Source organism: Otolemur garnettii, unplaced genomic scaffold (assembly GCF_000181295.1).
Source record: "Otolemur garnettii isolate 467f Iridium unplaced genomic scaffold, OtoGar3 scaffold00043, whole genome shotgun sequence".
NCBI lineage: Eukaryota > Metazoa > Chordata > Mammalia > Primates > Galagidae > Otolemur > Otolemur garnettii.
In genome coordinates, this window is record NW_003852438.1 from 4,299,213 (window position 1) to 4,310,266 (window position 11,054).

The 11,054-nt window shown below is 34.0% G+C and overlaps 1 protein-coding gene across 1 annotated transcript in view; it reads left to right on the forward strand.

Moving 5' to 3' along the window:
- Positions 1-11,054, forward strand: part of LRRC63 (leucine rich repeat containing 63) — a 72,899-nt gene that overhangs the window by 41,783 nt on the left and 20,062 nt on the right. The window contains exon 6 of the mRNA XM_023513640.1: positions 5,651-5,749. Within this exon, the coding sequence (XP_023369408.1) occupies positions 5,651-5,749 (99 nt within the window). The remainder of the gene's footprint in view (positions 1-5,650; positions 5,750-11,054) is intronic.

The following is an 11,054-nucleotide window of genomic DNA, read 5'->3' on the forward strand; positions in this document are numbered from 1 at the left end:
CTAAATGGGTTAGGTGATATTTCAAGGTGGTTTTGATTTGCATTTCTCTGATGACTAGGGATGATGAGCATTTTTTGATGTGTCTGTTGGCCATTCATCTTCTTCTCAGAAAGTTCTATTCATGTCTCTTGCCCAGTGATTAATTGGATTTTTTATTCTTTTCAAAGAAACTGTGGGGAAAACACTTGAAGGTATTGGCCTGGTGAAAAACTTTATGAAGAAGACACCAATATCAATTGCAACAACAACAAAAATAAACAAATGGGACTTAATTAAACTGAATAGCTTCTGTACAGAGTAGGAGACAACAACCAAAGCAAACAGACAACCATTAGAATGGGAAGAGATATTTGTATATTATGAGTCAGACAAGAGCTTGATAACTAGGACCTGTAGAGAATTCAAATTAAGCAACATAAAAAGAGCCAACAATCCCTTATATCAATGGGCAAGAGAGATGAATAGAACCTTCTCTAAAGAAGACAGACGAATGACTAATAAATATATGAAAAAAATGCTCATGGTCCCTAATTATCAGAGAAATGCAGATCAAGAAATAATACCTAACCCCAGTGAGAATGGCCCACATCACAAGACCAGGTACTGTTTACTTCTATCTCTTGCCTGATTGCTCTGGCTAGGACTTCTAGTACTATGTTGAATAAGAATGGTGAAAATGGACACCCTTGTCTTGTTCCAGATATTATGGGGATTGCTTTCGACTTTTCTCCATTCAGTATAATGCTAGCTGTGACTTTGTCATGTATGGCTTTTATGAGGTATGTTCCTTTTATGCCTAGTTTGTTGATGGCTTTTTATCAAGAAGGGATGTTAAATTTTCTCAAATGCTTTTTCTGCATTTATTGAGATGATCATATGGTTTTTGTTCTTAATTCTATTTATATGATAAATCATACTTATTGGTTTACATATGTTGAACCATTCTTGCATCCTTGGAACCAAACTTATGTGATCGTGGTGTATTATCTTTTTGATGTGCTGTTGGATTTCTTTAACAAGTATTTTGTTGAGGATTTTTGTATCTATGTTCATCAGGGTATTGATCTGTAGTGTTCTTTTTGTTGTTAATATTGTGTCCTTGTTTGGCTTTGGTATCAAAGTGATAGAGGCTGCATAAAATGAATTAGGGAGGATTCCTTCCTCCTCAATCTTTTTAGTACAGTTTTAGGAGGCTTGGTACCTGTTCTTCTCTTTATGTTTAGTATAATTTGGCTGTGAACAATGAATAATGCTAAAATGGCTATACTGTGAAAAGTAATCTACATATTCAATGCAATTTTTATCAAAATACCAATGCCATTTTTGCACAGAATCAGAAAAAAAATCCTAAAATTCATGTGAAATCAAAAAAGAGCGTGAATAAGCAGAGCAATCCTAACCAAAAAAAAAAAAAAAAAAATAGCTGGAAGCATCACATAACCTGACCTCAAAATATACTACAAGGCTATATTAACAAACAGCATGGGACTGGTATAAAAATAGTCATAATAATCAATGGAACAGAATTGAGAACCTGGAAATAAAGCCAAATATCTACAGCCAACTGATCTTTTACAAAGTGAACAAAAAGATAACACTGGGTAAAGAACACCCCTTTTTAATAAATGGTACTGGGAAAATTGATTTGTCACATGCTAAAAAATGAAACTGGCTCTGTCTCTCACCATATACAAAAGTCAACTCAAGGTGGATCAAAGACATAAATGCCAGACCTGAAACTATTAAAGTGCTAGAAGAAAATCTAGGAACAATTTTTCTGGACAATGGTCTAGGCAAAGAACTCATGACTAAAACCTCAAAACCACAAGCAACAAAATAAACATAGACAAATTGTACTTAATTAAACTAAAAAAGCTTCTACACAGAAAATGAAATAGTCTTCAGAATGGGAGAAAATATTTGCAAACTATGCATTGATAGGGGACTGATGTCCACAATTTACAAGGGCGTCAAACAAATCAACAACAAAGAACAACCTCATTAAAAAATGGGCAAAGGGTCAAGAAGCATATGAAAAATACTCAACATCACTAGTCCTCACCATTTAATTTGATGCAAATTAACACCACAGTGAGATAGCATCTTACACCAGTCCGAATGGCTAAAAGTTAGAAACTAACAGATGTTGAGAAGGATGTGGAGAAAAAGGGACACTAATAAATTGTTGGTAGGAAGGTAAATTAGTACAACCTCTATGGAAAACAATATGATGATTTCTTGCAGAACTAAGAACAGAACTACCATTCTGACTAGCAATACCTCTATTGGGTATCTACCCAAAGAAAAAGAAATGGTTACATCAATACTAAACTTGTATGTTCATTCGTAACTGCAAAAAAAATGAAATCAACCCTAGATTCCATCAACAGATGATAGGATGAAGAAAATGTGGGATATGTTATATAGACAATGGAATAGTATTCAGCCACAAAACAAATGAAACCCTGTTTTTTGAAGCAACATGAATGGAAGTGGAGGCCATTATTTTAAGTGAAACAACTCTGAAGTAGAAAGTCAAATACCACATGTTCACATTTATAAGCAGGAGCTAAATAATGTGTACACATGGACATAGAGTGTGAAACAGTAGTCACTGGAGACTCAGAAGGGTGGGAGGAAAGGAGGGATGAGAAATTACTTACTGGGTTCAAAGTACACTATTTGAGTGGGTTTGCACTAAAAGCCCAGGCTTCACCACTAAATATATCTATGTGATAAAATGTCATTGTACCCTTTAAACTTACACAAATTTTAAAAACCCTCCATATTCTCAAAATGTGTTTCTCAAAATGTTTCTGTTAAACTTTTCTTTTCACTGAAGGAGAACAGCTTATGATACATCATTAAGAAAGCATGCTTACATTTCCCTTTTAAAGCCAGATAGCTATGTAAACTGATGTAATATGGATAAATGTAGAAAGAAATGTGTTATAATACCATATTCTGAACTTTTGCTTATCAAGGTGTTTCTCTGCCAAGTACTTCCTTCCATTTACTGATAGAAAACAGCTTATGATGCATCTTTAAGAAAAATAAGAATATATTTGCATTTAACACCTGGATAATGTGAACTAGTCCTTATCAATACCAATGCAGAAAGAAACGTGTATTAATCTCAAAATTTGCTTACAAGGGTTTTTGTTGAACACTTCCCTTCCCAAAAAGAAAACAATTTTATAATGCATCTTTGAAATAAAACCAAAAGACTTGCATCAAATTCAAGAAAAATAATTATTTCCCCAGCCAATAAAAGAAATATTTGGCTTCAGAACAGAATTCTCAGCTCTGTGTGGGCGATATAAAATAAACAAAAGTCCTAAATCCTAATGTATCTCAGGGGCTTATTAAATAAATAGGTTTTTGAATAATACTTTACACAAATGTAGTAATTAATATGCTACGGGCTCAGTACATAACTACTTAATAGTTGTTAACGTAATTCAAGAGACTGAGAAAACCTCCACATTCTTTGTGCTATTTAGCTCTTCATATTTCTTCCATGATAACCACAACAAACAACTTTTATGATGGGATCAGAAGAAAGAGATCCAGGGACCTCGGGTTGGCAGGTCTCAGTTTGTATCCATGGTGAAGGTCCCTGGAATCCATGAGGCAACCTGAAAATCTTGGTTATCCACTCATTCACTCTATATTTATTAAGAACCCTCTATGAACAAATGCTAAACTGAGTATCTCACTATGTATCAGTGAACAAAACAGGCAAAATGTCTATTTCATGGAGCTTAAACTTTAGTGTAGTGAGATTACACATACATATATATATTTTGTGTATATACATAAAAGCTCTGAAGAAAAATAAAACAAGTGGAGGAACTAGATCTACTAGCACATCAATCTTGGACTTCTAGTGGGCTGTAGAATGGGCACTGATTTGAGATGCAGCCATTTATGAGAGATCGGCCAGGGAGGGCCTTCCCAGTTGGATGACGTATGGCCAAATGGCTGAGAAGAAGCAGGCGGCTGAGTGAAGTGAGACTATAATTCATGGCAGGGATGGTAGAAGGGGGTGGACTTTCTGGCAGGAGGAAATGCAAAGCCAGTAATTTTACATCTACCCAAAGAAGGTACTCTGAGCACACTAAGTAGAATAATTAGAGCTTGTGACACATTTTAGCTACCTAACTTAGTGTACAACTAGTTCTATATATATAAAGAGAAGAGTAGACATTGATATATATTAATACTTTTAATAAGTTAGTCTTGAATCCAATGCTGTCAATTCCAGGGTCACTAATCATGATCCTTTTTTATTTTTATATAGTATATGCTACAGCATGATTCCTTATCCAGGGGTGGGGAACCTGTGGCCTTCTGGTTTCAAGATTATTCTTTTTAAAGCACTCCCAAAAGATGCAAGAAAAGATTTACCTTTCTCTGCTGTATCCCTTTTAACAAAAGGATATGTACTGCAGAATTAGGATTCAGTCAAAATGCTGCATTTAAGGACCTGTGTCAAAGGCCACAAATTCCTTGCCTCTTTGGGTGGTGGGGGAAAGGCACCAGACATAACTTAGTCAGTTGCTATAACAAAATACTATGGATACATGACTTAAATAAACAACAGTTACGGCTCGGCGCCTGTGGCTCAAGCGGCTAAGGCGCCAGCCACATACACCTAAGGTGGCGGGTTCGAATCCCCAGCCCGGGCCCACCAAACAACAATGATGGCTGCAACCAAAAAATGGCCAGGCGTTGTGGCGGGCACCTGTAGTCCCAGCTACTTGGGAGACTGAGGCAGGAGACTTGCTTGAGCCCAGGAGTTGGAGGTTGCTGTGAGCGTGATGCCATGGCACTCTACCCAGGGGGACAGCTTGAGGCTCCGTCTCAAAAAAAAAAAAAAAAAACAGTTACTTATCACAGTTCTGGAGGGGGAGAAGTTCAAGATCAAGGTGCTGTAGATCTGGTGAGGGCCCTCTTACATATGGCTACCTTCTTGTATCTTCACGTGGCAGAGACAGAAAAATCCTCTGGTCCTCTCTTCTTGTGAGGGCATTGAACCCATCCAGGGATCCCTAATGACCTCATCTAAACCTAAGAAACACTGTACTACTGGGGATCAGAGCTTCAACACATGAATTTGAGGGGGAACACAACATTCAGCCCATAGCAAGACGTAACATCCATATTTTCACCATCATAAATTGGCATATTTAACAAGGAGTTTTATGTGGATTTTAGATTAATAAATAGATAACAGGGAAATAGAAATAGGGGATAAACTAGTTCATTAAATATAAAATGGATTCCATTACTTATATATATAAAGTATATATATATAAGGATATATATATATACTTCAGCATGTAGCCAGCAATCAATAACTGTTTGCTTGTTATTAATTGAAATAGTGTTGTTACACATATAATGCTATACTTATCACATACAGAAGTACATAGAAGTGTTTTTAGTTTTGTGTTCCTATCTTATACATACTTACGAAATTATTGTTATGATGAGCTAAAAGAATTAATAGAAGATGAGTGGTAGGTTTTTAGTGTATTGTGTCAAACATTGCCCCTCAGACTATGTACTCATTTTGTTTTTCTCTTATTTAAAGTATTCTGTGCATTGTCAATTAACATCTTTTCTCCCATCTCTGTTCTTTTAGGGCTTTTTTATCTTGAATTGTCCAGATTTATCACCTTTGGCTTTCCAATTGATATATCTCAATTTATCATTTAATGATATTCGTTACTTTCCCACAGAAGTAAGTTTATTTTTATTATTGTATACCTTGATATAATTTATTATTGTAAATCATAATTATAGTAAAAGGAGACATCTTACAATACCCTGAAGTCACTGTGTATATGTGTGACTTCAGTGTATATTAAATAACTTATTTATTCTCTTAATTCTGAATAAAAACCTAAAACAAACCTTATCTATGTACTAATCATAAGCTTTAGAAATAGAGTTGGTGACCAGGGAATATTGTAGCAAGTTTTAATTACCATAAATTAATATAGGATATTTTGCTTAATAAAATGTTTATCAAGTTATCGAAGATAATCAGATATGAAATAAGCAACTTTAATGCCATCTAAAATGAGTGAGCCATTATGAGTAATTAGGGAAGATCATGTTTCAGTGTCTTTAGTCATTGCTTCACTGGTCACTGAGTGATCAGTTATTTGTGAATTGATTTCCAGAGCATTCGCTGTTAGTGGATCTATTTTTAGCAAATTTATTTTCTTATTTCAAACTTATAGGACTAAAAACATACATTTTTTATATTCTATAACATTCTGATTTTGTGTTTACTAGGAATAGCTACTTTTTCTTTTCTAATACATAATACCAGTTTATTAATTTCATGAGGACAAATTGACACAAATTCCTAGGGAATATAGGGATCTTAATTTGTCACATCAGATTAAACTTTCTTCTAAACTGACACAGGTAAAGCTTGTGTATCTCTCGAAGACTTAACTCACTAAAAAATAATGTACAAATATAAGGGAGACATTCAGATTTTAGATATAAAGTACTCATTTTTAAAGTATAGACATCAATAGAACTTGTCATTAATATGCATATCTGTGCTATATAGCTATGGATAAAATATTGCAATGAAGATGATAATATCCAGGCTTAGAAGAGCTATACTGGGTTTAGGCTAATGATGCATAATTTTTAGCCTGGTGCAAAGGCAATGAATAGAAAACTGGGGGCTTGGGTAAGCTGAGTGTAATTATCACAGGCTTTGGGGAAAATTCAAGATGGTTGGAAACAGACAAAACACACAGTTCGGTAAAAGAGCTTAAGATAGGTGAAGGTAAAAGCAGAAATGTTAAATAACAAACCCTATAAACATACACTTGACCTCCTTTCTTACTTCAGGTTCTTTAAAAGGCATAAAATAATATACAATAAAATTACAATAATGTATTGTTAGGTATGTAATATATATAACAATTATAGCACCAAAAGGAAATTGGGACTAGAGTACACAGGAGGAAAATTTTCATAACTCATTGGAATTAAGTTAGTATAAATATGAAATAGATTCTGTGTGAAACCCCTATGATAGCCCCTAAAGCAATCACTAGGAAAATAAGAAAATAAACTTTAAGAAATATTAAAATAATTAAAATGTCACGCTAGAAAAATATTCACTTGTTGCAGAAGAAGGCAAATAAAGGAGGAATATAAGACACATAGAAAACTAAAAGTAAAATGGGAGATGTCAATCCAACCATGCCAAAAAACAAAAGACTCTAGTTACTAAAATGAAGAATAAAAGAGAAAATACCACTACTGACCTTACAGAAATAACATGTATTAAACATTAAGTGTGAATGTATCAAGCAATCCAGTAAAAAGATAGATTGTTAGATTGGGTTTAAAAAACAGGGTCCAATGATACACTGTCTATAGGAAGCACACTCAAGATTGAAAGACACAAAGAGATTGAAAGTAAAAGCATAAGAAAAATATATCATGCAAATAGCTATCATAAGAAAACTGGAGAGACGTATGAATATAAGACAAAATTTTAAAACAAAAAATGTTAATAAAGAGTGACATTTGTCAATCTGTCAGGAAGACATAACATTATAAGTATATGTGTACTTAACAAAAGAGCCCCAAAGTATAGGAAAGAAAAACTGAAGGAATTTAAGAAACACATAATAAAAAAAAAACAACACTAGGCTCAGCACCTGTGGCTCAAGCAGCTAAGGCGCCAGCCACATACACCTGAGCTGGCAGGTTTGAATCCAGCCTGGCCCACCAAACAATAATGGCTGCAACCAAAAAAAAAAAAAAAAAAATAGCTGGGCATTGTGGTGGGTGCCTGTAGTCCCAGCTACTTGGGAGGCGGAGGCAGGAGAATCGCTTGAGCCCAGGAATTGGAGGTTGCTGTGAGCTGTGATGCCTCAGCACTCTACCCAGGGGGACAGCTTGAGGCTCTGTCTCAAAAAAAAAAAAAAAAATCAACACTGATAGTTGTATGCTTCAATATCCCACTTTCAGTAATGTGTAGAATAAATAGGCAGAAGAACCACAGGGAAATAGAAAACTTTAACAATACTATGAACCAATTAGACCTAATTGATATCTATGATAAACTCAAGCTAATGGCAATTAGCTTCTAAAATTCTAAAATTTACATAGTACATTTTCTAAGATACAGAGCTTGTTAGGCTACAAAACCAGTCTCAATAAATTTAAAAGGACTGAAAATCATTAAAAAAATCAAGTCTATTTTTGTTTGCAATGCAATTAGAAATTAAAAAATGGAAATAAATTTGGAAATATGCAAATATGTGAAAATTATGCAACTTGCTGTAAATAACTAGTGAGTTAAAGAAGAAAACAAAGGTGAAATTAGAGAATTATTGGAAATGAATGAAAATGAAAATACAACATACCAGAATTTGTGAGATGTATTCACAGCAGTGTTTGGAGGGGAATTAATAGCTGCAAATACCTGTATATTTTTTATCTTCATTTCTTTATTTATTTTTGAGACAGAGTTTTACTTTGTGCCCTCAATAGAATACATAGCATCATAACTCACAACAACCTGTACTCTTAGGCTCAAGTGATTCTCTTGCCTCAGTTTCCCAAGTAGCTGAGACTACAGGTGCCCACCACAATACCTGTCTATTTTTAGAGATGGGGGTCTCACTCTGGCTCAGGCTGGTCTCAAACTCCTGAGATCAAGCAATCCACCCACCTTAGCCTCCCAGAATGCTAGGATTACAGGTGTGAACCACTATGCCTAGCCTTCTAAATATTTTTTATAAGCCTCAATAAACTAATCTTTTATCTTAAGCCACTAGATAAAAAAAGAGCAAACTAAACCTAAAGAAACAATGAGGAAAGAGGTAATAAAAATTAGGACAGAAATTAAGGAAACAGAAAAACAATACAGAAAATCAACAAAACCACAAGAGAGTGCAGCACTGGAAAGAGATCAGAACTAGAATTTATAATAAATAGCTTAAAAGCCATTAATTTTTACAGCATTGTCTGCTTAAAGATCAAGTCAACCAGGTGCATAATTTCCCAAAAGGTGTGTTATTAATTGTTAGAAAAAGAAAATCAACAAAATAAAACATTATTACTTTGAAAAGATCAATAAAATTGACAAACATCACATAGACTGATCAAGAAAAAAGGGCAAAAGACTTAAGTTACTAAAATCAAGAATGAAAGAGGAAATATCATTACAGAAATAAAAAAGATTTTAAGAGAATACTATGAATAGCTATATACTAACCAATTAAATATCTTAGATGAATGAACATATTCCTAGAAAGACACAACAATGGACTCAAAACAAAACAGAAATATACTTCATTTATTTTAGCAAGTAAAGAGATTCAACAATAATTTTAAAACTTCCCAGAAAGAAAAATTCCAGGACTAGATTGCTTCATGAATAAATTCTACCAAACATCTACAGAAGAATTAAACTAATCCTTTACAAACTCTTCCCCAAAAATAGAAGAGCAGGGAATACTTCCCAGGTTGATTAGACAAGAAATGTGATAAGGAAAATAACTACAGAACAATATTTCTTATAAATATACACAGATGCAAAGATCCTCAACAAAATACTACCAAACCAAATTCAGCAACATATACAAATAAGATTTTACACCATGATCAAATTAATTTAGAAATGCAAGGTTCTTTCAACATATGAAAATCAATCAGTGTAATACACCATATATATAGAGAGAGAGAGAGAGAAGGGAGAAAACTACACAATTATCTCTACAGACATAGAAAAATCCATTTTTGAGAAAAACCAAAAGAACTGAAGAAAACATAATGAAAACACTCAACACCTCGGAATAGAAGGAGACTTCCCTCATCCTCATAAAGGGCATCAACAGAAATCCCACAGCTAATATCATAGTTCATGGTGAAAGACTGAAACTTTCCCTCTTAAGATCAGAAGCAAGACAAGCATGTCTACTCTTGCCACCTCTATTCAATGTTGCACTGTAGTTTCTATCCCAGGCAATTAGTCAAGAAATAAAAGGCATCCAAGTTAAAAAGAAAGAAGCAAAACTATCTCTAGTTGTATGTGACGTGGTCTTGTATATAAAACTGTGAGGATGCCACTAAAAAAAAAAAAAAAAAAAAAAAACTGTTAGAGCTAATGATTGAGTTCTGCAAGTTTGTGGTATACAAGCTCAATAAACAGACATCAGTTGTATTTCTAGGTACTAGCAATGAATGATCCTGATAATAAAATTAGAAACACAATTATATTTATAATAGCATTAAAATGAATAAAATACTTAGGAATAAGTTTAGCAAAAATGAAAACGTGCGCTGTGAAAACAGCAAGCTATTTGTTGAAAGAAGTTAAAGGAGATATATATAGGTGGAAAGACATCCCATGTTCATGAACCTGAAGACTTAATATTATTAAGATGATAATACTCCCAAATTAATCTCCAGATTCATTGCAATCACTGTGAAAATTACAGCTGTCCTTTTTGTGCAAAATTTGATAAGCTGAGGCTAAAATTCATATGGGAATCTAAGATTACAAAGAGAAAAAAACATTTTGAAAAGAAAGACAAATGTAGAGGACTCACAGTTCCTGGTTAGAAGAGTGAGCATGCTCTACTCCACCAATTTTGGATCTTTATGATGTTTAAAAGGTTTAATTTTATATTTAACGGAGCTAATATAAGACTTTATAAAGATTCATCAGAGAATAAGAAATAGATTAAGCAAAGATCGTAGATTTGTATGGTATGTTGAATTTTTAAATTTCATATGAAAAATCAATACACATTAAATTACTATGCTGTCAGAAACAATCTGGCTATGATAACTGACACTTCACTGATCCTGAAGGACCATTCTGCTATGTCTCTGGTTCTGCAATATCTACTTATTTCCTCATCTTTCCATGATTGCTTCATATGAAACCATGAACTTGATCCAAAAGGATGACTTTTCACTTAGAAAAGGTCCATTCTTGGCTCGGCGCCTATAGCTCAACCGGCTAAGGCGCCAGCCACGTACACCTAAGGTGG